This window comes from Falco punctatus (assembly GCF_963210335.1).
Source record: "Falco punctatus genome assembly, chromosome: 11".
NCBI lineage: Eukaryota > Metazoa > Chordata > Aves > Falconiformes > Falconidae > Falco > Falco punctatus.
In genome coordinates this window covers 14,322,555-14,349,793 of record NC_137591.1, presented here as the reverse complement: position 1 = coordinate 14,349,793, position 27,239 = coordinate 14,322,555, and the positions used below count along the sequence as shown (strand labels likewise).

At 39.4% G+C, this 27,239-nt stretch overlaps 1 protein-coding gene and 1 long non-coding RNA gene across 2 annotated transcripts in view; one reads left to right on the top strand and one right to left on the bottom strand.

Moving 5' to 3' along the window:
- LOC308071448 (vitellogenin-1-like) overlaps nucleotides 1-26,175 on the top strand; it is a gene marked incomplete at its 5' end in the record, with an annotated part of 45,184 nt that extends 19,009 nt beyond the window's left edge. Inside the window, 22 exons of the mRNA XM_080406878.1 lie at nucleotides 116-240; nucleotides 327-428; nucleotides 515-634; nucleotides 893-1,082; nucleotides 1,179-1,272; nucleotides 1,383-1,568; nucleotides 6,593-6,737; nucleotides 8,331-8,550; nucleotides 9,433-9,602; nucleotides 10,232-11,089; nucleotides 11,173-11,229; nucleotides 12,086-12,313; nucleotides 13,363-13,569; nucleotides 14,622-14,764; nucleotides 15,270-15,408; nucleotides 16,607-16,742; nucleotides 17,436-17,622; nucleotides 18,058-18,155; nucleotides 18,732-18,826; nucleotides 18,932-19,091; nucleotides 20,289-20,450; nucleotides 23,394-26,175. Of these exons, the coding sequence (XP_080263004.1) occupies nucleotides 116-240; nucleotides 327-428; nucleotides 515-634; nucleotides 893-1,082; nucleotides 1,179-1,272; nucleotides 1,383-1,568; nucleotides 6,593-6,737; nucleotides 8,331-8,550; nucleotides 9,433-9,602; nucleotides 10,232-11,089; nucleotides 11,173-11,229; nucleotides 12,086-12,313; nucleotides 13,363-13,569; nucleotides 14,622-14,764; nucleotides 15,270-15,408; nucleotides 16,607-16,742; nucleotides 17,436-17,622; nucleotides 18,058-18,155; nucleotides 18,732-18,826; nucleotides 18,932-19,091; nucleotides 20,289-20,450; nucleotides 23,394-23,512 (3,941 nt within the window). The 3' untranslated portion in view covers nucleotides 23,513-26,175. The remainder of the gene's footprint in view (nucleotides 1-115; nucleotides 241-326; nucleotides 429-514; nucleotides 635-892; nucleotides 1,083-1,178; nucleotides 1,273-1,382; nucleotides 1,569-6,592; nucleotides 6,738-8,330; nucleotides 8,551-9,432; nucleotides 9,603-10,231; nucleotides 11,090-11,172; nucleotides 11,230-12,085; nucleotides 12,314-13,362; nucleotides 13,570-14,621; nucleotides 14,765-15,269; nucleotides 15,409-16,606; nucleotides 16,743-17,435; nucleotides 17,623-18,057; nucleotides 18,156-18,731; nucleotides 18,827-18,931; nucleotides 19,092-20,288; nucleotides 20,451-23,393) is intronic.
- LOC308071481 overlaps nucleotides 1-26,288 on the bottom strand; it is a 32,723-nt gene extending 6,435 nt beyond the window's left edge. Inside the window, exon 1 of the long non-coding RNA XR_013931227.1 lies at nucleotides 26,172-26,288. This is a non-coding gene — a long non-coding RNA (uncharacterized lncRNA). The remainder of the gene's footprint in view (nucleotides 1-26,171) is intronic.
- Between the last annotated feature and the right edge of the window lie 951 nt (nucleotides 26,289-27,239).

Here is a 27,239-nt window from a genome sequence, read left to right as displayed (position 1 = left end):
CCTTTCTCATATCATGCTTTATCAGTTGAACTACGCAATTAGTAAATTGATACGATCTGCACGCTGTGGCTTTAAAAACTAACTGTGCTGTGTTTTACTGCCCACTTCTGTTCAGAGGTCCTTATGAGTGGACTTGCAGCTAAATATTTGGTATTGAATAATGCGGGCAGCTTAATTCCAATGATGGCGATGTCCCAGCTACGGACGCATTTCCTTGGAAGAGTGGCTGATCCTTTGGAGGTAATTGGGTCTACCCACAGTTTGCCCTCACATCCCTTCTTATGACCATCATCCAATTGGTATTTACACCTTACTTCTTTCCACAGGTGGGAATAATGGTGGAAGGGCTGCAGGAGATGTTTGCTAAGGGTTACTCTCCTGATGGGGAATGGGAGACTGACTATAACTTCAAGGATATCCTGAAAATGGTAAATTCTCGATGAAAAGAAAATCTCTAAGGTATTGCTTCCCCAAATGTTATGCAGAATCAGACTTTCTTCCTCTTCTCACACAGCTGTCTGACTGGAAGGCATTCTCCAGTGACAAACCTTTTGCATCAGGCTACTTGAAATTGTTTGGCCAAGAGCTGTTCTTTGGTGGACTTGATAAAGACGCCATCCAAAATGCACTGCAGGTATCATTTCGAAAACACCACCATCTAAGCATCAAAAGCTTTAAAATACTGTTTCTTTCAGACATTGTCTCCCTTTTTTTAACTTTTAATTCAAAAGGGTTTTTTGTCTTTAGTATTAATCAAGGCAAATAAGGTCAAACTTTGATCAGGATTAGCTATAATAGTTTCTGGCAGAGTTTCCCCTGAGGCATAGTTAATGACATGGATCATGATATTAAAGTTCTGCTTATTTAGACAAGTTGAACTCTATAATTGCAGGCATGGTATGGACCTGATGAAAAAAACCCTTCGATAAGAAGAATAATCAGTAGCCTTCAAAGTGGGGTGGGGAGGCAGTGGACCAAGGCTTTACTGTCCTCCGAGATCCGTCGTATCGTGCCCACCTGCACCGGGTTCCCGACAGAGACCAGCTTCTATTACTCTTCTATTACAAAAGTGGCAGGAAATGGTAATGTATTTCAATACCTAAGCAATATAAGCATGCTTGTTAGAATTGGAGGGGATTTACAATGCTTTTTTTTTTTTTTTTCTTTCTTTGTAATAGTTCAAGCACAGGTTACACCTTCTCCAAAGTCTGATTTCAGATTGACTGAGTTACTAAATGCCAACATTAAGCTGCGATCCAAAATGAGTCTAAGGTAAATATTTATTATAAAATAAAAGAATAATATTTCCAAGTGACAGACCATAAAAATTTAACAGCTGTTTGCTTTCTGAAAATAATTTTATCCTCATTCTACCTTTTCAGCATGGCTAAGGAGATGACCTTTGTAATGGGGATCAACACTTGCACGATCCAGGCAGGGCTGGAAGCACGCACTAAAATGAATGCTCATGTACCTGTGAATGCTGTTGCTACTGTCTATATGAAGGACAAAAACATCAAAATTGAAATACCACCATGTAAAGACGAGACTAACATAATTACTGTAAGGTAAGACAAAGCACTTATAATCTTTCCATGTAGCAATGCAGTCTTTCCAGATGAAACAGCATTTGCTTAGAGATCTTGTCTTTGACTGTCAGCTTGGGTAACTGCCAACAATTGGTGTAGTTTATTTATTTTAATTGAAGTGACATAAATCAAAGTTTTGCTTGAAAACATGCATTGCTTCCTGTGATCTTCACCTGAAAATCCTCTTTAGGACCATTTCTCAGCTGTTGAGACCCATAAGCTATATGAATCACAAATGGCATAAAATTTCTATCTAATAACTATAATTGGACTGGAGATACTAGGTAAAATGTAAGCCAGCTGAATCTTACCTGTTATAACAGATAATCCATCTATATTTTGCATGTGATGCCTTGAAGCATAGAGGATTTGGGGTTTCTTGTGTTTTTACCTTGTTTCCTTGTGGTTGCCATTTGGTTTTCTTACCTGTTAGGTCTACTTGATTTATTATCAGTGCATGCAATTACAATGCACTCTGGAAAACTGTTGTAGCCAGATGCCAAACAAATGAAAACAGATGGAAATACAAGCACAAAGAGAGGGAGGAAACAGAAAGAGTATGTCCAAGGAATCAAAGCAGTAGACCAAAGCCTAGAAAACCTTCACACACACACACACACACATATGAAAAAACACTGAGAAAGACAAGCCAAAAATTCATCACAAAGGAAAAAGCATCACTGACAACAGAAACCAGCTATTATACAATCCGCAGAAATGTTAACAAGTTTCTGCTCTAGGAATACAGCCGTAACAAAAGAGCTCAGTTACTTGATCCAGCTGCAATTAGCATTCATGGCTGCTGGCCCAGAGAAGCTCTGCAGGTCTCCTCCATTTAGGGCAATCATTATTCTCCCTTGTCCTTCAATGGTCACAGACCATCCTAGTAGGCATTTGACATCATGTCCTACTCCCTGTGATGATTCCTCCATTCCATCAAATGTGATCCTAATCAGGTTCTCCATGCAGAGGAGGGAGGGTTTCAGCAGTTCACAGAGAAAAAGTTAGCTGCATGTTTTGTTTTGTTCAGTTTCTTGTGGAGACCAGGACACTCTGCTCCCAAGGTCATCAAGGACAGCAGGCACCTGCTCTCACTAGCTGTCACTGTTGGAGATTCTGAGGATATTAATGAACTCAATAAGGATGCTGAACTGAAATGAGAATATTGGACACTGATACAGAGTTTAGAGCCTTAAGCAGAGCTGCAAATGTTAGCAGAAGGATCCTCCCTGCAAAGTAATTTTCCTCCTTTGACCTAAGGGGAAATCAAGTCAGACACCGAAAGGGTTAAATGCATTGCCAGAAAGCATAAAGCAAGCCAGTATCAGACACGAGGGATTACAGCAGAGTCCATGAGTTCCAGCCCAAGCTCTGCTCTAGACCCTGCAGCATTATCATTTATACAGTGCAGTAGTCTCTCGGAAATAGCTCTATAATGCCAAGTATATGAGAAAGCTAGTACTCACTAGCTAACTTTTAGCACCATCAATTTTTCTCCAAAAAGCATTCCTGTTCACTGTTACAAAACAAATGGTCAGTGGAAACCACACAGAGAAATGAAGCGGCAATGAGTACAAGTGAAGGCAAAGCAATAACTAGAGAATGTAGCATTGAACAACGTCACTGAGGTCGAAAATCAAGCAAAGTAAAATCTTAAAGGTATGAAGAGAAACAAGCAGGATGATAGAAAGAGAAAGGATACATATCTATTCTATATAGAATAAGTCAAAAATTTTAGTTTAACATAGACTTTCTCTTCCTTTTGCACAGATCCACCAAAGAATATAGAACCTATTGAATTCAATATTTTAGAGATATTCTGACACCTTCCCTTGTTAGTTTAAAATCCCCCATTTAAAGAAATGGTTCTGGAAAGCTATTGCGCTTTTATTTGTTTGTGAGCTCGGTTCAAAATATCTTAGTATTGGGCACTTTGTCTTGATGGTCAGTAGATTACCTTTTATAGTACCATGTCATTAAAGCTAGTCGGGATGTGATATTATTTTCCCCTTCATCTTTCACATCCAGACACAGGAACCAAACAGTCTTCAATAGCATTAAGTTCAGTTATATCCTGCACACCATATAGGTTATAACCTGTCACAGCTGTGGGATTCATATAAATTTTCAGGAGGTGTAGAGAAACTCAGGTGAACAATCACGGACTCTAAAGAAAAAAAAAATAATGAAAACTTTGGTGATAGAGAGATTGCATTCCCAAGACAAATCAGTGCATTACAGACTCAACTTTCTTTATAGCAAAAATCAGAGCAAAATAATTAATCACACCACGGAGAGAATATGTAGCATGTGTTTCAATTCAATCCTATCAAAGTTAAATTTAATTAAAAATAATAGTTATTTTTAAGGCTCTTTTAACATAATTATTTAGTATACTACAGATGGCTACTTAAACATACTTTCAAATGAAATTTACAGGAAGAAGTAAAAATCAAATAAATTTCAGGGAAAATTAGAGCCCTGTGATTAAAGTATATGGAGAACTGCCAGAGAATGCACTTTGCAAATATATCACATATTCATAATGACAGGCTACTGAAGTATATACATAATCTTGAATAGAGCTTGTATCATAGGGCTTTTTTGCTTCTTTTAACTGTAGGTTAAGCAGAAATGCTTCACATAGGCATCTTATTTATAAGATTAATTACGAAATTACAGCACTGTGTACAATATGTACACAGCGTGTGTAGCAGCAAATGCAGAAGCAGCAGCGTACGCTGCAAGCTCGCAAGGCAGCGCAGTGTGCTTGGGGGCAGAGAAGGGAAATAAGTGACTGATGCCCTGAGTCCCCGTTTTTCTAACACCTTTGCACCAAGGTCAGAAGGTTGATGTGTAGGAAAGGAAGAAATTTTCATTTCACCATAGCAGAAAGACAGCTAAAATCTGGTTGGAGGATTGTCTCTTACTTCTCATTTCTTTAGATACGATGTCATGCTGTGTTATAAAACCTGGGAAAATATTTTTTATTGATTTTGTTGTTGTTGTTGTTGTTTTAAACAGATGTTGAGTTTTTCTGTCCCCGTGTTAGGACTGTATGTAAGGGCACACTCACTGAAACATCAGTGGACCCAACAGAGCTGAATTGCTTGTCCCTTACCCCTGCAGTGAATTTGGCTTATACTATAGCACAGCTTCTTGTCTCATCCAAAAAATACACTAATACATATTGGAAAATCTCCTTTTTAGGTTTTTTTTTTCTGTTGTGTGGGATCAGAGAGAACAGATTCTTTCATACCATAGCTTTAGGCCTTCTTTGTGACTGTTTTTCTTGTTAAAGCACCAGAGCTGACTCTTGTAGCCTATTTTTACTGTGCCGTGTGATTCTGCAGACATTGACATGTGTCACCTGTGATGCAGCTACATTTGTCGGCTCTCTGTGCTCAACAGGGAGGAATCGATCCTCTACTTTCATTAGGTGGCAGGAGTAGACTATTGGCATAAAAAAATGCTTAAAAAAATTGGAAAGAAACCCCAGGGCTTTCTGCTTGGAGACCCAGCCTGCAGTTCAGTGGTCATTTGAATTATTGAATGGGATTAAAATAAAAACCATTTCCCTTTTTGTCTCTTTACTCAGATGAGCCATCTGAAATGCAAGTTGATTTCTATTTTCTTTTATCCCCTCAGCTTGTTAGGGAGAATATTTTATTTCAGATTCCATTCTTCAAGGTTCTCCTATCACCCAGCGTGGAGCGTTGCTGTCATGTCCTTATCTAAAAAAAGAGAGAAATGGGAAAGAAAACAAAGCCCACAGGTGACACACGTTTTATTGAGGTGTTCCACATGAAGAGCAATTGTGTGCTTTACAGTGCACACAGCATGGTAGGAGCATTCAAGAGGAAGACAGGGCTATCAAATGAATATAAATTCATCTTTCAGATAGGTGAGATTGGAATTGCTCAGGCTAGTACAGTGTGGGCCATACTAAAATAGAGACCATTTTGCAGACCACCTTTCCATTCACCATCACAAAGGCTACCACAAAAGCCCCAGGACTAGTAGATCAACTTCATACCTGAGAAACAGCACATGGGGAATTTTAAGCTGAATGTTAGCATGAATAAATGGCTAATAAGGTAGAGTTAGCACAATGCTAATAGCTGAGGGAAATAGGTTTTCATCTCTCAAAAGTGTTCAGCATTCAAGATATTTCTCTGACCCAAAATGAAACTCATAGTTGCCACAGTACTGTAACAGCTTCCATGAAAACGTGGGGTATGGAGCCAGAGGGTCAGGATATTTAGCCATGAGAGTCTCAGTCTCATGCTGCACTTGATATCAGTCATTCTGGATCCTTACGAGTACTCTTAGAGTCCACAACACTGGAAATAATGTACTAAAGACATTTACTTGAACAGGCTCTTAACCTTCCTACACATCTCTCTGTGATGTCTGGCCAAGCCATAAGTACCAGTGAAAGTAGATCAAACTAGAAACACTTACTTTGATGATTCCAGGGTCCTTTAATTCTGCTCTAACAAAAGTTGCATGGGATATAGCATTCAGTAGCCACCAGTGCCCAGGTTTTGAAGTTATGCCAGTATTTCCCCAAATATGATGTCAAAGGAAATGAGAACTAAGTTTGGCAGTGAGCACAGAGAAGATGAGTTTAAAACTTTAAAAGTCCAGAACATCAAAATAGGAGACTCAAAAATTTAATAGTGTAATACGCAGCCAGGCTTCTAAGTAAGTTGGCTGTTCTTCAAGGTATTAGGCATACGGAGAGCCCATCAACTGCAATGCTTTTAACCTGTACACATGATTCTAAAAGACTAACTGAGCTATCTGCCCTGAGATTGGTCCGTGCTTGTATTCACTCTTAGCAGTCCTTGAAAATACAACAGAAAAGATGCTGTAAATATCTGCTAAGTAATTTGCAGGGTACGGTACTTGTTGCAGCATACCTGCTAGAAGGCATTATTCAGAGCTTTTCCTCAGCAGTCCTTCATCGATACTGGTTTCCTCTAATGTTTATTCTGCAGTTCTAAGACATTTGCTGTAACACGGAATATTGGGGATTTGGCTGCTAGTAAGATGACTCCAGTTCTTCTAGCTGAAGCAGTGCCTGATATAATGAAGATGTCCTTCGATTCAGATTCTACATCAGGCGAGACTGATAACATCAGGGTAAGCAATGTAGTGTCTGACTACTCTTTTTTAGGCTTTTAATCAGTGGGAAACCATTTCTTTTTTCCATAGGAAAATGTACAATTCATCTCTGACCAATGCTATTTCACTCAAATCAAGTCAGGTTCAACCTAGTAACATGAATGGACCTACAGTAACATTATTTTAAAATCTGGAGTGTAATACATCAGACTTGAACACTTTTTCAAAAGCAAAAGCATTTTCTTTGGTAATTAATTTTACACTGCCATCTACAGGACAGCCCACAATCTTTAAAATACTTTGCAACCATTGTGCAAGCATCACATTCCTGGGCCAGCCACAAATGTTCCATAAGTTGCTCCATTGCTCGACTTGTAGAGCCAAATGTAATACTTATAAGCATCTTGATTCAAGGATGGATGGCCATTTGTGTGTCAAGTCAAATGACTTCCCAAGCTCCAGTTTTCCGTAAAAATTAGTACAGGCTTTCTATGATGGGCAGCATTGTGAAGGCATCACTGTGCAATTTGTTCAGTGAAAGACTGACAGAGGTGAGGAATACACTGTCCTGTTTTGGTTTCATTGTTGTCCTGCAACTCTGAAGGGTTTTCAGATAATATAAAAGATGAACAGAGGATGAGTACAGCACTTTCCTGTGGAGAAGTCAATAGACAAACATACCATCAGTGAGAGCAGTTTCCAATGTCCTGGAACAAGCAAAGTTGTTCTGCTTTGTGCCTCTGTGCTGCCCTTCCTGAAAATTCAGTATTCTGCAGTTATTCTTAAATGAACAGCAACTGAAAAGTGGCAGTAACTGGAGCATTTCCCAGTTTCATTAGAGTTTCCTTTGGAAAGAAAATATTACTATTAAAATTCCAGTTTTTCAGTGGGGTTCACACAAGTTTGGAATCTTGTGAAACATGATAAACTGAGTAAAAAATTAATTGCAGACCTGTATTACATGTGAAATGAAAGCTTATGATTACGTGTCTTTAGCTATTTGCTTCGTTGCTCTGGGAAATCGTACTTTTCATTTCATGGATTTGATTCCAATTTTAATTAATTTTAATTTGTTCTTCTGCAAGCATTGCTTAGCACATGTAAATTACATAGTTTTGAGTGGAAATTTCTAACATCTGATATGCTTTGACCATCTAGTCGATATAGTCTCACATTCATGTCAGACCTCAACAGAGACAGAATTTTCATGGACATAGATGAAGGGGCTGTTGTTTGACCCAATGAAAAATCAAAGGAAAGAACTCTAGCCAGTCTAGAGCACATTCAGATTTATCAAGAACATGTTAACACTGTTAAATACTCCAAGAAAACAAAGTTAATTATTCAGAATTAATTTGTGATATAATTTTCCATTCTTATAGCCTGAAGCTCTTTTTACCCTGGATAGTCTAATCAAGCCATTTAGCTGATAATTTTGTCCAATTGAAAACTAAGTTGTCCTATGTCATGCCCTTGCCTTGCTATTTCAAATAAACTGTTTGATTTTTTTCCTGCAGAATACATATAACTGTTGCCAAAACAGGACTCGTAACATGCAAGTATTCCTCTTACTGTTGGCCATTTTAACTTGACATGTGTATTATCTAATAGGGCAGACAGGCTGCAGATGACGTTTCATCAGGAAATGCCTTTTCCTTTGGACAGTCTTCTTCCCAAAAAGAGCCATTTGTTCAGTCCATGTGCTCCAATGCAAGTACATTCGGGGTTCAAGTGTGCGTTGAGAGGAAAAGCATACATGCAGCATTTATCAAAAATGTGCCTCTTTATTACCTAGTTGGAGAGCACACCCTAAGAGTGAGCTTCAAGCCAGGTAAATACAACTGTGCACAAAACAGAAAGTAATGGGTGGGTGGGTAGGGGCGTGTGTATATACATGTATATATTTGTATATGTTCATATATATCTTTTGTATCTTAAGTACCACTAAAACTACCATTAGACCTACCAGCCCTGCCAGTACCGGCAACAGACTATGCTTGTAGCAGGAATCAGTTTCTCCCGCACTCATCCGAGCAGCGATTTCCCAGCTCTCCCAGCAATGCCACTCAGCATGGTCAGCGTCACGCGGAGCTGATCTGTGCCGGCAGAGCATGTCTGATGCATCCTGAATCATTGGATTTGGGATGCAAGCACAGAGCAATTGGACATGGGCAACAGATCTGATGCAATGTCCTGTAGCTACACTCTAAAAACCCAGACTCTTAAAGGGAATTATGGATTAACCCTGCTAGGATCTAGTCCTTAATGTCTTAATCCATGATCATAGGAAGTAAAAGCACAGCAGGCCACCGAGTCTAGGTCTCCTAAGTGTCAGACTAATGGTCTAACCATCGGGCCATTCTTTACAATTCAGGAGTTGAGCCTCAGTTCACTCTCTGATGCCTAATTCACTATACCACAGTGTTATCTAGTTAAGCAATCCAATTCATGTGACTTAAATCTGCTGATCATTCTGTTTATTGACTTGAAAAGAATCTAGTATCATGCTAATATTTTAAAATTTGGTTATTGCCAGTATGTGCTTTAGCTGGTACAGAGTTTTTTTAGCGCAGTTGCTCAATACCAAAATAATCAATAAGCATTTTTATTTTCATTTGGGGAGGAATGGCTAAATAAATCACAGGAAAAATTGGCTTATTCTGTCATTCAGTTGCTAATAATAACAGTAATACTAATTGTCATGCAATTTCAGTTTACACAGAGGCACCTATTGAAAAAATACAAGTCACAATTCAAGCAGGAGACCAAGCTCCTACGAAAGTGGTACGTTTAGTAACATTTGAAGATCCAAAGGCACAAGTGTCTTCCAACAAAGGAGTGGTTAAAAGAGTGAAGAAAATCCTTGATGATACTGATGGCCAGGTACTGCTGCAAAAATCCATTTCTCAATTTGTGGGAGACGTTGCACAAAGCTTAATTATTTATATTTCTCTTACTAAGTACCTTCCTTTGTTTAGATAGTATATAAAATAGGATGATAAAGACAGGCTTTTGGGTACACAAGTCTTTCTGTGTGTCTTTGGTTTGCATTCATCTCTTCTCCAGCTCAAGGACATGAGAAAGAGCAGATTTTGCAGGTTTTTCCGAAAATGTCTCATAAGACACAAAATAGCTGTTGTGTGCCCAAAAGATAGTCTGTTCTTTCTGGCTATTACAACTGTAGCAAAAAAGTATGACACCTACCTACACAACTTGCCCTGAGATAGCCACAGCACTGTTATTACCAACATTACATTTAATTGTATGATCAACAATTTCTACACATGTTCAATATCACAACAGTGTTCGGGGTATTGTTCTACATATGTGTGGGTTTAATACATTTTTATTAATTTGCCTTATTGTGATGTATTGCAAGAATGCTATCAGGCCTGCAGCTTGTCTTCTAAGGCAGCACAGAGATTCATAGCTCTCTGTATCTGATTTTACTTACAGCCTTCTGCAGGAACACAGAAAAATAATTTTGTTTTTCCAATGGTACCATTGACTAGGGGACGAGAAAATCCAGAAGTTCATCCTCCAGTGCCAGCAGCACCAGTGGAACTTCCGAAAGTACAACGAGCAGCACCTCAAGCAGCAACTCTAACAACAGAGCATCACAGGGAGGCACCAAGATAAATCTGAAAGCAAGACTGACCAAAGCCAAAGGAAAGAAATTCTACCCCTTTGGGGACAGCAGTGGTAGCAGCAGCAGTAGTAGCAGCAGTAGCAGTGGTAGTAGCAGCAAAAGCAGCAGTAGCAGCGGTAGTAGCAGCAAAAGCAGCAGTAGCAGCGATAGTAGCAGCAAAAGCAGCAAAAGCAGCAGTAGCAGCGATAGTAGCAGCAAAAGCAGCAGTAGCAGTGGTAGTAGCAGCGATAGTAGCAGCAAAAGCAGCAGTAGCAGCGGTAGTAGCAGCAAAAGTAGCAGTAGGAGCAGCAAAAGCAGCAGTAGTAGCAGCAAAAGCAGCAGTAGCAGTGGTAGTAGCAGCAAAAGCGGTAGTAGTAGTGGTAGTAGTAGTCCTAAGAGCAGCAGTAGCAGCAGCAAAGGCAGCAGCAGTAGCAGCACAGGTAACAGCAACAGCAGCAGCAGCAGCAGCAGTAGCAAAGCATCTGGTATAAAGCATAAGGCTAAGAAGCAGTCCAAGACCACACAATTTCCACATGCCAGTGCTGCTGAAGGAAAGACAAGTGGACGTGAGCAGAAGCCTAAAACACAGAGTAGCAGCAGAAGTACCAGCAGTGGCACCACCAGCAGCAGTGAAAGCACTGGTGCTTCCCATCGCCACAGCAAATATGACAAACAAGCTGAGACAAAACACGTTAAGTCCCAGTTACCCAGTCATGGTAGTTACGACGTTTCTACAGAATGGGTAAAATTTTCTAATGCTTTGACTTCTGCTAGGATGTGATCCTTACTGAGCTGTAGGTAACAACTTATTTTGGAATTTTGCAGGAATATCACCTTCCAAAAGTATATCGGCTCCACTTCAGGTCTGCTCGCATCCGTTGGGTAGGTCCCTAATTCAAGTGCACGTTCCCATGGTGGCTACAGTTGATATGATCAGGCATATTACTGAAGGGCTTGCTTTGGTTCCTTTCACTTAAGCATTCCATACTGTCCACTGTCAACACTGACGATGGCCAAAATAACCAGATTTATTATGAAGATACTGACTATTACACTACATCCTTCTGTTGTTGCAGCACTTGGAATCCTCAGATTTGGGTCAGAACTCCTTTGGGCTAGGTGCTGTACAATGCAGCTAAAGCTAAGTTAACAAAGACCGTGGGGGAATTACAAAACAGCAGGATCTTCCAATGGGAATAGCTGTGTCCACATTTTTTAGGCAATCATGGCAAAATCATCAGGTATGTAGATTGTATCAGAAACCAGGTTCAGCATGCATTATGGCACAGTGGTGTTTTAAGTAGCTATCAGAAGGATGATAATATAGTGGCTTTTGTAGGTGTTACTTGTAAAGTTATTATGCATCCTGCCTGTAAAAGAGGAAGATGATATACAGGGGTTTTAATTACATTGCAATCTCCTTTTTTTATTATTTTCCCCTAAAAAAATGGACATGTTTGACCACTTCTTAAGTGTCATTTTCCCTAATATTAGAGCTGGACAATGTGATGTTGCCATTTGCAATCACTGTCTATGCAAGCCTTCCTATCAGCAGAGAGGTCCAGGTGGATCCGAGGCACGTTCCTACCCAACATGTTTCATGTCTGCACATGATAACTAAAATAACGGTAGATATGTCTAAGTCTGTGCGTTCCCTATAGAGGGAGGCAGACAGCTCTACGCTGTAAAACTAGAGGTCACTTCTTGGCTAGCTTTTTAACTTACTTTTGTTTCATAGCATCCAGATCGGGAGATATCAAGCACCTCATCATCATCTTCCTCTGAACTGGGAAGCAGCCACAGCAACAGCAGCAGCAGTGGCAGCAGGAGCAGTCGCCCAAGTGGCAGCAGCAGCAGCAGCAGCAGCCACCGCCATGGAGAAGATGCTGGCCGCAGCTCAAGGAGAAGCCACACGAGCGGAGAGGTCAGCGTCCACCACAGCCATGGTTCCAGCCTCACGCGTGAGGTACGACTGCGTGGCACGAAGGAGCAGCCGGGCTTTGCGTGCCGCTGGGCAGGAGCTGTAGAGGCGCTGGCGCTCGGACCAGCTGAGGGGCTGGGCTCAGCGAGCAAGCTGCCAGTCACGTCTGTACATTTAAAGTCAAAGTCTGTTGAGACATTTTCCCCCCGTGAAAACATTTTTTCCAAACTCCCTTGGTTTTGAGGTTTTTGTTTGCAGGTTTGTTGGGTTATATTTTCCTTCGTTTCCAAAGGTGTTTGCAATAAGTGAAAGCCTGGATTTGGAAATTATAAAAATGGAAGGGAATGGAGTTGTAAGTTAAAGGGGAAAGAATTTTCTTTTTCCTATGAAAGCCCAAAATGCAAAATAAATTGCATTAAGATAAAAATGGGGAGGAAACAAGTAAGTTTTATTTAAAGATTTTTTTTTAAGTCTGATTATTTTTAGATGTAGACCTGAGGTTATGACTGCATGCAGCGTCTAACTAAAATCAGGGTCTGCATGGTCATAACTGATTGCTAAATGTAAAGTCCCATTAAGCACATATCATCTTTATCTTTATTACACACTTAGCATTCTATAATTGTACTAAGTACAATTCTATAAAATAGAATAAATAGCTCTGCAAATGTAGGTAATGTCTATGGGAACTCTGCCACTAAGAAGGATTTGAAAATAATCAATTGGTTTGAAGGAGCTGTAGCATAGTAAAATATGTTGTGAAGGAAGCTATCTAGTGTATATTGTAGGCAGCTATTTAAAAGATTTTAAAAATGAACAAAATCTTACTACTTCCATAAAGATAGTTTGGAAGAGTCTTGGAATCCCTCCTGTCAAAACAATCATGTCTTTGAAAATTCCTGGTGGTAATGAAATAATCAAGATTCCAGCCAGATTTATCATTAAATATTGGGGATATAGAAATATGATCTGCAAACTAAACTGATGAAGGACAAGGGCTGCTTCCTACTATCAGTGCACATACACCGGACTGTAGGCTCTCCAGTGAACACACAGAAGTACTTAAGCACAGATGGTTGGGGGTTGTTTTTCAGCGCAACTTCCTGGGAGATGTAATTCCACCTGGCATTACGATTGTGGCACAGGCAGTAAGGAGTGACAACAGAAATCAAGGTTATCAAGCTACAGCATATGTTCGTTCTGATGCTGCCAAAGTTGATGTGCAACTAGTTGTGGTTCAGCTGGCTGAAACCAATTGGAAAGCATGTGCTGATGCTGTAGTACTGCCTCTGAAAGCACAGGTAAGCTTCGCCCCCAGAGACATCTAAAAAGCCCGGAGTTTTTTGAATAAGCACAGAGCACCTGCTGACTGGGAGAACTAAACAGGAAAACATACATATTTTGAAATGTTTCACGAAGTTTGTGAAATTTCAGAAAATGTTCCTATCTTTCACTATTCTTCTGAATTAAAAAAACAAAAATAAAAATCAGCCACTTCAAAATCTGGCAAAAAAAGATATTGACTTTCAAGATACATCAAAATATGACCAGCAGAAGTATAACAAATGTTTGAAAAATTGACTTCTTCATTACTATCTATTTATAATTTGCTGTACTGTGAGTTTGCTTGTCTGGTAATCTGGCTGGTTTTCTCTGTATAATTCTTTTCAGAAGACTCATAACCCAAATGCATTTGAAATGTTTTATTTCTTAGGAATTATATGAAAAGATGTAAAAAGAAAAGGTGGGTAATGGGTTGATGCCTGAGAGAGCATCGCAAATGACAGAACAGGTCTTGTATATTTTTTTTTCACATCTCCCTGTGCTGCACTTTTAATGCAAGATATCTTTGCGTAACAATTTACAAACCTCTGCTTTTCAGAGCTGCAATTAACAAAATCAGCATGATATTTCAGTATTGGAAGGGGGAGGGGGTGTTCAAGCCAAGAGGTATTGGTGAAGGCTAATAACAATTATTGTGCAGTCATCTTCTAGGAAAAAATACATATTGATTATGAAGTTACCAAGTCTAACAAAATCTCAGGAAATTATGACAAACCTGATGTTTCAGGGGCTGCTTTGAGACAGGAACATGTACCAGTAGTTCTGTACAGCCTAGCAGCCTAGCAAGCTTTTTTTCTATTATGCCTCAAATTTTTCCGGATGTAGTCAAAATTTCTCTGTGAGCATTATTGATAGAAAAAAAAAAAAAAGAAAGAAAGAAAAAGACTAGGAAACATTAAAAATCAATGTGAAGTTTCAGGAAAGAAGAAAAACTTGCATTTTTAAATGGTCAAGTGTGTTTCTATGATTCTTTCCTGAAATTTGGGTGACTGTTTCCCTGTTTGTAAAGGCCAGGCTAAGGTGGGGCAAGGAGTGCCGGGACTACAGGATAGCAGCTGTGGCTACCACAGGCCAACTGGCGAGGAAGCCGGCCGTGCAGCTGAAGGTGCAATGGGGAAGTCTTCCATCCTGGATAAAAAAGACAAGCACAGCGTATGTTATTTGTTCTTTCCGAAGTTGTTCTTTTGCCTTTCTTATAGAATCACTGAAAGGAATGGATGAGATTTTTCAATCCAAATATGTTTGGGGTTTTTTTGGATGCAAAATACAAGTTCAGTGGCATGAAAGTATTTTGTAAATGTGTTCTACTTTCTCCACATATTTCATAATAAAAGATATCCCCCAAATATTTAAAAAACCTTACATGTTTCATTTCACTTTCCATATTAAATGATTTGGTATTTCAGTTCAAAATACCTTTTCATTTTGAAATATTCTTCTATTCGGTCCCAAAAAATATCCAGTTCAAATGAGAAAAATAAAGCAAATGTGTTTCCTCTGGGTAAAATCAACCCTTTAATTTGACCCAAAGTATTATTTCTTTGACTTTTCAGTTCTTCCATTGTTTCCCTGATTTTTCAGTACTGCCAGTAGTCCTCATCCTCCCATGTCTGCTTTTGCTCATGTACCCGATTTTGTCACATCTTGTTATCTCTAGACTCATGCAATACGTTCCTGGTGCAGCACTCGTATTGGGCTTCTCAGAAGCACATCAGAGAAATCCATCTCATGAATTTATAGTAAGGGCAGCTGCAACATCTCCACGAACAATTGATACAGTAATTAAAGCTCCTGGGGTATGTGTCAATTTTTATTTTCTTTTTCCTTACCTTGAATGGAATTTCAACTAATAACATTTTGATACTTAATGTAAAAAAAAAAAAAAAAAAAAGGCAAAACATTCCCTTTTAGAGAAGCTGCTTTATACCTGACTGTATTATATGGATCTTGAAATGAATACAGGAGTACTTTTGATTTTGTGCTGCTTTGGTGCAATGCAGCAGTAAGTTGAAAATCAGACTCGGTAGTCAAATGCCTCCTTTCCACGCTGAGAACAGCAGTTAGGCCCAAATTGTCTCAAGTATGACTGCTCCTCACTCACAACTTTGTTCATTTTTCCCAGCGTGACTAGTTCTGTGGGACGTATAGGGGTCTCAGAGCAGGTAATGGAGGCCTTGAGACCACCTTGCACTCTATTGCAACCACGTACAGCATCTATCTGCGCTGGCGCATGGGTGCCACATCTGCAGTAACCATGCTTGATGAGATAGGTGCAAGCAAGTTAGGACAGCCACAAATACAACTCTGCTTTAACCAAACTGGAGCAGTTAGTTACACTCTCAGAGCAGTCTGCACAGGCTGGATCTGCAGAATCCCACTGATTAATTGGTCCTTGTCCAACAAATCCCTATGCATAGCTTTGAAAAATTTCCCCTATGGATCTCTGGCAAATTAATAACAGCTAGCTTTTCATACACAGAGAAATTAGTGTGTCTTTAACCTTCTGTGGTGTTTCAGCATTGCAGGATCTTTAATATATGATAATGAAGAAGTAGGCACACTAGGCATTAATTTGATTCTCTTGGTAAATGTAATTTGTAGCTACAGTGAGGGATCCTACCCCAATGCTCATCATGCCAGTTTTAAGCCTGTAATGGATGCTGTTCAATTTTCCAAACGCATCCATCAACTTAGTTACTTGCTACTTTATTTTTTAAGAAGTCACTTAATTATCACTTCATATATGTCATTTACTTTCCAATGTCCTTAATTTCTCAAAAAGTCAATAAGTATGACTAGAAGAGAAGACAATGATTCCTCAAAAAAGCTTAAGGTTTTGGTGCATCCTGGAGAGACAAATACAACTGCAATTGTATAAATGCATCTTCAAGATATTATTTTTTTTTAAGATAAGAGTCTTTTTTTTGTTTGCAGTCACATATTGAGCAATATAGTTCAATTTATCATAATGTATTTTCATTTCTGCTTTTTCAGGTAACACTTTACTATCAGGCACTCCGAATGCCATTCACTCTGCCCTTAGGCCCATCTCCACCTTACGAGACTCGAGATATCACTGCCTGGAATTTATTTCCTGAAATAGCTTCACAAATAGCACAAGAAGATCAATGTAAATATTACTTATATGCTTTTCTCATGAATAAGCAATGTTTGTAGATCCGTTCTCTGCCATGACTGGGACTTGCCTTTCCTTGTAGTGGTCTTACAGGGAGGCATAGTGTCTCTAACCCTGCTTTCTCAACAGCTTGTTCCTTCACTTAGAAGCATATTTGTTGGCAGGTGAATGAAGAGACTTCAAACTGATGTAAATATTCAGAGTTCAGGAATTGCTCCTGTCCGCAGGGACTAGAGGTTGTCTTTTGACCCCCACATAAAGATGCCATCTCTGCATTGAGAGGCATCAGAGAATGGGTACAAGACAGATCATGTATTTTCTGGCCAGTTAATTTTCTTCAAAAAGGAATCATGCAAGTCTTAGATGGTTGGTGTCTAGCATTTCTGTGGGAAATGTGAACTACTTCTTATCATGGTTAGTTACTGGTTTTAGTTTCTCAAGAATATGGTACATTTTAGTTCCTGTTTGCTCGACCGTGTAAGCAAAACCAATACAAGTATGGTCTATATCTGGTAGTTACTCTGTAGTGCTATCCTGTCCTTACAGGCTCTGGCAGCATTGAAAGCTTCTGCCAAGGAGATGATAAGTTTCTTTCCTGTTTGTGGGGTAGTTCAATCTTTCAAAACTTTGCAGGAACAGGTATGCCATTGTCACATCTACCATTTCTTTTCTGGTTTTGTTTTGCAGCCACATGTGAAGTCAGAGAGGGAGATTTCAAAACATTTGATCGTGTGAGCCATACATATTCTTTCAATAAAAGCTGCAACCTGATAGTGGTCCAGGACTGTACTGAACACCCAAAATTCATCATTACTACAAGAAAGGTTGATTCTCAGTCTTTCTCAAGAGAGGTTCACATAAATACCACTTCAGCGTAAGTGTGCTTCATCCTGAGGGCTCAGGAATTATGTATAAAGTTTCAGGGAGTTAGTCTGGGGATGGGAGATGTCTAACTCCTAGGTGAAAGTGGTTTGCAATTGGATATTTGAGGCAAAACAGGGTTTCCAGAAGGAATCTTCATCTGAGACTCTTTGGTTTAGTTACTCATGTCTTCAGTTTCACAGCCAGTATTTTCTGATAAGATGCTCATTAAGTCTCCACACTGTCTTTTCTTTAAAGGTTGGCTCTCAAAATTCAAAGTTCCAATTAATTTTGCACTTCAGAAAGAGAACAGCTCATTCATTCATTCAAAAATCAGATATTCAGATTGGTTCTCTGTTAGATTTAGTCACAAATATCTTTACTTTTCACACTTTAAATTAACCACTAGTTTCTTCTTCTTTTTTTTTTTTTTTTTTTTCTTCTGAAGGAACATTGCAATCTCTCCTGCCAGAAATTCATCTCTCCTTGTGACGTGCAATGAAGAACCAGTTCTATCACAAAGTGGAGTTTCTGAGTATGAGAAAGGTAAGCTAAGATACCCACTTTTCCAGGGCTAACATGGAAACTAAATATCTTTAAGATTTTTCTATAAATTCCACAGAAAAATCTCAATGTAAAGAAACCATGAGTAGGATTAATGCAAAGAAAAAAACAGACACTTTACTTTCTTCAGATTTGTATTGACTTAACTCCTGTTTTTGTACAGTATATGTATATACCCTTATTTCCCCCAGTATAACTGACAGGTTATATATATGTATATACACAGAATGTCCAGGTTGGTGATTGTTTAGGAAAAAAAGTTCTTGTAGTCACAGTTAGATGCTTTGGTTCAGATACTTAGCTGGAGCCCCACCAATGTCATAATCTTTTCAAGATTTAGCAGACTGGATATAAAATTCAGTTTCAACTATAGGGAACAGAAATAGAGTATTTTCACAAATAAAGAGATAATTTCTTCTATTTTTGCTTTCTCTCTCCACAAAAAAAAAAAATCAACCAACTGTAGCAGCAAAATTATTGTGAAGGAAAATTTGTTACGGTTGCATTATGGTGTATTTTGTGCTACTCATCACCTTACAATTCATCATCTTTTTACAGACAATGTTAAAATTTCCAAAAGTGGAACAACAGTTGTTGTGGAAGTTCCAACACACGGACTGAAGCATGTGACCTTTGATGGTGTGGTCCTTAAGGTATTGGGCTGGCTTTCAAGGTTACTGCTTTCTTTCTGTTTAGTACCTTGGCAATGTAACAGACCAACACTTCAGTATTCACCACAAATACGTGCTATTTTACAGGTTACTGTTGCTTCATGGATGAGAGGAAAGACCTGTGGAGTTTGTGGAAATAATGACAGAGAAAAGCACAATGAACTCCTAATGCCAAATCATAAGCTGGCACAGAGCTGTTCTGCTTTTGTTCATTCATGGGTACTGCTAGAAGAAACCTGCTCTGGTGGTGAGTAGATCTGAAAACACTTTATGCTGGGGGAGAATATAATTTCACTTTTCCTCTGCCAGTAGCTAGAAAACATTTTTATTTTTTTTAAATCAGCCAATATCTTTTATTTAGAAAAGACAATAACAATATATACCCATTTTAACTTCATTAACCGCTGGCTGTTTAAAACACTGCCTGCGAAAATAGAGAGTACATGCTACAGCAAAAGTCTTTGCCTTATGTGTAGTTCAATGTTAAATAATTGATTCTACTATAATTTGTTACACTGTGTAGCTTGTTAGGCAAAATCAGGCCTAATCTTGCTCCTGCTGAAAGAAGTGTGATTTTCACCACTGAATCGAAGAAGTTTCAGCTGTTGTCTGCAGACTCGATTTAATCAAATAAGTTGCAGACTATGAATGCAGTGTCAGGTCTTAAGTTTATGTAAGTTTTCAGAGTACACAAAATTTCGTTTTTGTTCTGTGCAATCTAAGGGTGCAATCTCAAGGAAATATTTAGAAATCCTGCTACAGTAAAAAAGCTTCCTCTCACACAGAGCTGGAAAAATAATGATGGTCTCCCATAATATCAATACAGTTTTGTTCTGTAGGTCTCCATTTACCTTGGACCTGAGATAACTTTTCTGAAGTTAATGGTTCTTTTCTCCTTGACTTCAGTGGTAGCAGAATTGTACTTATCTGTGTGTCAGGAAACGGAGTCATAGCTGGGATCCTGTTAAGTTACATTATACCTTTCTAGTGAGATAATTGCAGCATTATAAAAATCATCCAATACAAAAATTATCCTTGATGTTATTATATAAATGCTGCCTTTTTTTTTTTTATCCATTCACTACAGTTGACATTTTTCCTAATGCAATGAAGTAGCCATTGTGCTTGCCATATCTATTCTTAATAGCTTTCAGACATGAGAGGTTATTTTCTGTGTATTATGTAGTTCTAAAAAACTGGGTATACATTATTCCATTTGGGTTATATTGTGCCATTAGATTTTAAAAACAGCTCCCCTTTCAGACTCTTTCCTCTATCCCCCAACTTATTATCATCCTATCTCGATAACCTTGCTACTGTGAAAATGGTTTGTCAGGCAACTCTGTTTTAATAAAAGCTGAAGAGAAAATATAGACTTTTATTATTGCAAGGATCGATTGGGATTTATTTCTACAATTTTAACTACCTTTCCTTTTCCTCTTAGGGTGCAAGCTGCAGCGCAGTTACGTGAAGCTGAATCGAAATCCTACTGTTGATGGAGAGGAATCTACGTGCTACTCTGTTGACCCAGTACTGAAATGTATGAAAGACTGTACTCCAATCGAAAAAACTTCGGTTAAGGTTGGCTTCCACTGTTTCCCAAAAGGTACGATATTTTTCTCTCTCTGTGTCACGTACTGTAGGAGTTCTGTCAGAGCACTTGAAAGAACAAAACACAGCACAGCCACGCGCAGACCTGTATTCCTCTGGCTCCTCTCTGAGCTGCTGTTTTTAATCCCCTTAGTATTTGCTCTAACCACTGACAGTACTGGCCAGCTAAAAGCTAGTTTAGATGATGGCAGGTAGCATCATCTGAGGAAAAAATTTGAGGTGGTAAAAGGGGCAGCAGTGATCAATAATTTTTTTTTCACATTTTCAGGATCTTCATAAATTTGAGATAAGCAACACTGAGTCCTTTTATGCTCATTACAGCCTGCAATTTTGTGTGGACCAGGGCAAGCAAGGCAATTGAAAGTCAGTCAAGTAGTGTGACATGACTGCTGTGATTAGGCTGCCACACTATGCCACTGTGCAATACATCAGAAAAAAAAAACACTGCTGAAATGTTCTCTAGATTATTCCAAACATGGTTTGGTTTTGAAGGTACTTTTACACACACACACTCATGCCCCAGATGCCAGGCCTTCTTCTCCTTTCCCTTACACTAATTTGTCATGGATGTGATGCGTTGTCTAACACAGGTCCAGGCTGAAGTTGTATAAGCAAGGGAGTATAATCCAGCGTGGAACCTACAGATATTTCTGGTGCATTCCTTCCTAAATCTTTTAATGAATTACACAGTACATATACACCTTAGAGGGAAACCTACCGTTAGGGAGTATCTACTGAAGTGGTCTCTTCTCAGTGTTAACCATTGTTGGCCAAATGCATTGTTAGCTGGGATAATCCAGAGTAGTTTCACTGAAGACAACGGACCCCTGTGTTGAGTAATACTGGAGAGGAACAGAGTCTTTTATGTCCAATTTTGAACAACATCTGTGTAGAACTTTGCACTTTGCTCATGTTATTAATATCTGCAATGTGCTGAATCAGCCCATAAAAGCAATGAGTATCTCTGTAATAGTCAACTATCTACAATAGCCTATTCAACAAGTAGCACAAAGAGAGTGCTAATAGTTTTCTGACAGCTCCCTGAGATGTGAATAGATGCATCCTTTTATGAAAAGAAAAACCCACCCTCAACAAAAAAAAACTTCCCAAATCTTGTCATATCCATGTTTCACAGATTTCTTTTGTGTGTCCAAGTCTCTGTCTCTGAAATGTCATCACCCCAGGCCACTCACTGCCTCAGAATATTAAGCTATAATAAAGCTGTCTCATTCTCTCACAAAAACGTGTGAGAAAAGAGGAAAATCATAAAAAAAGATATGTTAGTTGTCGCAGCTAGTGCTGCTTTTACAGCAACTGCAGGCTTCTCTGGTTCATTTACTGAACCAGAGACTGAGAAGTCTGCTAGCAGCACTCCTAATCAAGGACTTTTTTTATTTCTTTATCCTGAGGAGGAGGAGGAGGAAGGAAAAGGTTGCCATGTGTGGTTTTTTAGCAAGACAATTGCTTTTCCTCAGGCTAAGGATCAATAGAAATATAAGGCCAGCCTTTAAAAACTATTCTTTTTCTTTCTTTGTTCGCTAACTTGGAGAAGCAATAGAAACAAAATCCTCATCTTTCTCAGGCTGAGAACCTGTATTTGCATATACCAGACAAAGACCTTTTCTCCCCTCTTTGTATGAGAGCTCAGACCTGATAGCCTGCTGTTTCAAAAGAGAGGGACCCCATCCCTGTCACCAATGTAGCAAGGATAAAATGAAGTACAAGGAAGCAGAATTTCCCCTGTTGTCCTCAAATCAGTGAGACTGCCTTAGTCAAGTTCCTAAGACTACAGACATCACTCCAAGTTTAAGTCCACATATTGGTTTACATTTCAAACACACCACAAGCCCTGACCACCGGGATCGCAGTTACTCAGCGACAACCCAGTTTGCCTAAGGAACTACCACCTACATGTGATCAGGCCCACAGTGGGTCCGAGGGTAAAGAGACATAACAAAAATTAATGTATTTCAAAAACAGACCTCAAACATTTTATAGCATTTCTCATTTTTCAGTCTGAAAATACATATTTTTTAAAAGCATCTCCAGCATCTTTCTGGGAAATATTTATTAACCAGTTTATTATGCAAAACGTGTGCTTCAGGTTGGACAGTAATATAGCCAAGGAGAGTGTTAGCATTCCAGGAGATAAGTGACTGATACAACCTGAACCCACACAGCAGTCTCCAGCTTTCCCTGTGATGAGAGATGGCAGGTTATAAATGTATTGTCCAACTCAGGGATAAAACAAATGGAGGTAAAATTATGAAAGCTTTACCCATACTCATTATACAAACTTAATCCAAACGGATATCCTAATATTCTTGCAGATGCAATAATAAACCTCCAACTAGCTAAGAATATTTATTGGGAAGATGAATATCATTATTCCGTTTAGATTATTTCAGCATTAAGGGATATGGCTTATTCAAGCTGCTGTTGATAAAGCAGTGTGGTAAGGTTAATAGTGCAACTGACAATGCTCTGCCAGATTTCACAATATATGGGAAACTTTAATTAGAAGTTTATGAACCTCTGAAAATTCTCCAAAGGGCTTATCCTTCTGAATGAACTTCGGCAAATAGTCAGCTGAAATACGCAGTGATATACAGCGCTGACATAAAAAGAGATTGCTGATGTGTATTGGTACGTGGTGGTCTTACACTGGTGGTGGCTACCTCCAGCACTTTTACAGCCTCCTGCCTGTTGTCTTTGTGCTTCATGAAAGGTTACTCATTTTGGTTTTAGGGAAGTATTATAGTAATTATACCATGGATGAAAATCCTGCTCCAAGTCAATGAGTCAGTTAGATGTCAGTTGTGGGGGCAGGATTTCATTCTTTACTTGATGAGGGAGTTGGCAGCCATCAAAACAGTATTTCCTTGAAATGTGTTAATTTGCTTGATGCTAGTTAACAATGGCTTCACTCTTCTGACAGATACTGCTGCAAGCCTGCTGGAATGGCAGAGGAGCAGGGATAAGAGATCTGCATCTGAGGATGTTGTGGAGTCTGTGGATGCTGACATTGATTGTACCTGCACTGGTGACTGTAGTTAAGCTAAATGCTTTAGTGTTGTGCTATAGACATACTATACAAATAATTGAATAGCTGGACAGATAAGAAGGGAACATAATAGCTGTAGCAAAATATTAAGAAAGGTGCTTGAAGAAAATAAGCCTACTGCATTGCATCCAAAGTCAAATGCGTTATGTACAGTCTGCACTGCTTAATAAATATGTTGTGCATTAAATAAGTATTCATGTGCGCTCTCTCTTTATTTTTCCCAATCAACAAAACAGTCAGACCAACTGTAATATTATCCAGATATTCTGCTTCCTTTTATCTGAAATATAATTACAACAGTCCTCTCTTAAAATTATGTTCACTAGGTGATGAAAGGAAAACATGATTACGGCTACTGCTAACATTCCATTGTGCAAAGAAGTTCATATTTAGCATACTAAAGAAACAGTAAACATTTGTTTTCTTTCATGTTTTCTGGTAAAGAGCAAAGTCTGTTCTTGGAACCATTCTGCAAAAAAATACATTTTACTCCCAGCAAGACCATTAGCCTTAGTACATTCTACAAAAGAATGAATTGGACTGCTAGACTCCCACTGTAGCTTTCCAGAGAGCTATAGTGTGTGACACAGTCCCCATTTTCATTTGAATTTCAATGGATCTGCTGTTGCTTCATAAACTAAAAGTATGAATAGGAACTTTCTCTTTTTGGTTTACCATCTCCTATTGTGTATCTATGAAAATGACGGCTTCAAAAACTTCAGGGAACAGTAATATATCAGGTAGCATTCCAAATACTCCAAAAAAAGTAATATAGAAAAAAATGTAAGATCAATAGAATTGGGAAGCTAAAATACAGCACAAGCAGGACATTTAGACTGTGCTTAACTAGCGGAGTGTCAGTCAGCTGGCTTTCACTAGGCCTATGTAGAAAGGCAATTCCCTCCTACCCCAGGGGGGACCAGGGATAGGTGACACCTTCAAACTCAGAGCAACAACACAGTATCTCCTCACCTTGTGCACAAATCAGCCAGGCAGTGAGCCACGATATATTTTCCATAACAGGCAATAGCAGCCAGCATGCCCTTCCAGGAGAAGCCTTAGCATGGACAAGGTGCTGTCAGGAAACTGTCATTAAAGAAAATACTTTTCTTTCTAACTAAAAACTGAGCTATCAGAAAGACAATTGAAGACTAAATAGCTGAACAATTACAATTACAGAACAGCATTTCTCAGTGCTCTTCCTTCAAGAGCAGACACGAATAATGTATAGTACTCCTCTCACTCTCTCAAGCTGCAGCTTGCCACCTTGAACTTGAAATTAGAAAAGACCCAGTTTTTCTCAGTGTACTGCACTTCCTTACTTCATTACTTCCAGAAGAAGGTAAGCCATTATGAGTTTGCTCACACCAGGGCTCAGTAGACTGAGCCCTGCTACCTGCCTCTCTCCTGAAGATAACCTACAGACGGAAAAAGGGAGGTACCTGCCTCTTTCCCTTCCCCCAGCCTTAATTTAGTCTGTAACACTGTGTTTGAGAACCTTCATGTGTACTGGGTGTATATACAGATAGGCAGCACTTTATTCAACAGCTTTTCTTTACCTAAGTACGTTCAAACTAAGACCAGTAACATGAGTTCTCGCACTGTTTCTATTTGTAATAAAGCAGTCACAAATCCCCTCTACAAATGCCGTGTTTTGCTAACTCATGAGAAGTGCTACACTGCAAAAAGAGTAACCCCAAATAAGAGGGGAAATGAAGAATACTGCATCCGCTTTCCTTAAAAAGCACACTAATATTACACCTGGAGAGCCCTTTTCTTCCTGGTATTGTTTTCACTGTGGCTTATGGGAGATTTGCCATTGACTTTCGTAGGATCAGACTGTCATCTTTAATCCAACACCTTTCCTTTTTAATCCACTTGTTTACAAAAGAGAAACTTTTGACAGTCAACCACTTCAGATAAGACAAGGGTAGTGAAGAGGTGTAGTGAGAGAAGAAAAATGAGCTTTCATTCTCAACTACTATAGCAGGAATTCAGTAACAGCAAAAAGCCATTAGTAAGAGAAGTAATTCTGCTCGCAGTAAAACACAGTCATCTACACGGAAGCATGACACTAATTAACAATGATCAAGCTGGGATGTACAGTACCAAAAAATACAAGCAGCTCATAAAGGCAAACGCCTTCTCCCAGAAACAATTTACAGACTGTTAAAGTCATTGGAAAAAAACTGGAAGGCAAAGACTGATCAGCAATCCTATATTAGTTTATCCTACAATGATGATACGTAATAATACACACTGTACAGTGGTAAAAAGTAATAAGCATGCCAGGCCAGGCCTGTCCCTGCTAAAGCCCGGCTTTGGATCCTGCACCAGCATCTCTGGCTCCCCAGTTAAAGGGAGCCCCAGAACAGAACGTCTCTTTCTGCTAAACTGTTGTGGCTGGGAAAAAGTATCCTGCCAGTGCTGAAATCACACGTGTGCCTTTCCGCTAGCAAAAGCTCCTCTGTTGGCACTTTCCACTGGTTGTGGCGGTCATGTGCAATAACGCTCCCAACAGCAAGATGCTGCATGTAACGGCTTGAGCCCAGAAGTCCTAAAGAGCCTCCTAGCTCATGCACGTTCCGGACACAAGGAAAGAAAGGTGGAAATGCCCCACAACATCAGACAGCGGCCAAGGAATCCACTTACCATTCCTCTACCACTGCCGCAGCCTGGGCTGGGGCGCAGGCGCGGGCAGCGGGGAAGGCAGGCGCCAGCAAAACCCAGGGATGCTCCTTTCACTGGTCTGTGGAGGGCACGGGTGAGGCACAGTGCTTATTGTTTCCATTTCAAAGGGGCAGCTTTCATTCCTGTCCAGTCCCTGTTTGTCAGTGCCCTCTTGCTGAGACAGCTGAATGCCTTCGACTGACTGAAAGACTCCACTGATGTTGCAGCTCTAAAATCCAAATATAATGAAAGTTAGTAAAGCCTGGGGCTGGCAGTGGGCACAGCAAAGCAAAAGACATAGAACCAGCTCATTTTGCCAAAAGAATTAAAAGCATTAGCAGTACAAGTGTGAAAAAGCCCTTCTGGAGTTTCTAATGCACCACACAGACATTTCCAACCCATCTGGGAGGATATCTGCAGTCCAGATTTAAACTTCATTTGGAAATCACGCCTGTCCTACCTTACAAAGCAAAGCGAAGTTATATCACCTACCAAGTATTAAAATGCATACTTCACAGTCTGAGCTTTTATGCACTCTACTTTTCATTCCTAGTGCTTCTCAATGATATGAATTAATGAACTCTGGACTCTACTGTAGTAATCAAGGAATATGACCTTGCAATTACAGTACTCCAGTATTGTTTAAAACAATGCACCAGAAAAAAAGACGCAGGCCTAAGTATCGAGTCCTAATCCTGTCTTTGCACTTCTGTAATGCAGTTTTGCACGAGGCCAGGGATTTCTGTGCCTCATTTTCTGCATCTGAAGGATATGACTACTTGCCTACTTGATGGAGTCAGAAATGCTTATCAATTTATAGTCCCGTATGTCTTTTGCAAGTTCTTCAGTGATTCTAGAGATGAAAAGCAAATTTTTCCACTAGATCGCCTAACCACATGAGTATATTTTATTGTTAAGGAAGCTGAAGGTTTTCATTTTCAGATTCATCCAACTGTAAAATAACTATACATTTGGAAAAAATCAAAACAAGGTACTTAATTTGTTCCCGGGCAGCTTTGGTTAAACCCTAGCGGATTATTCGTAAAAGCC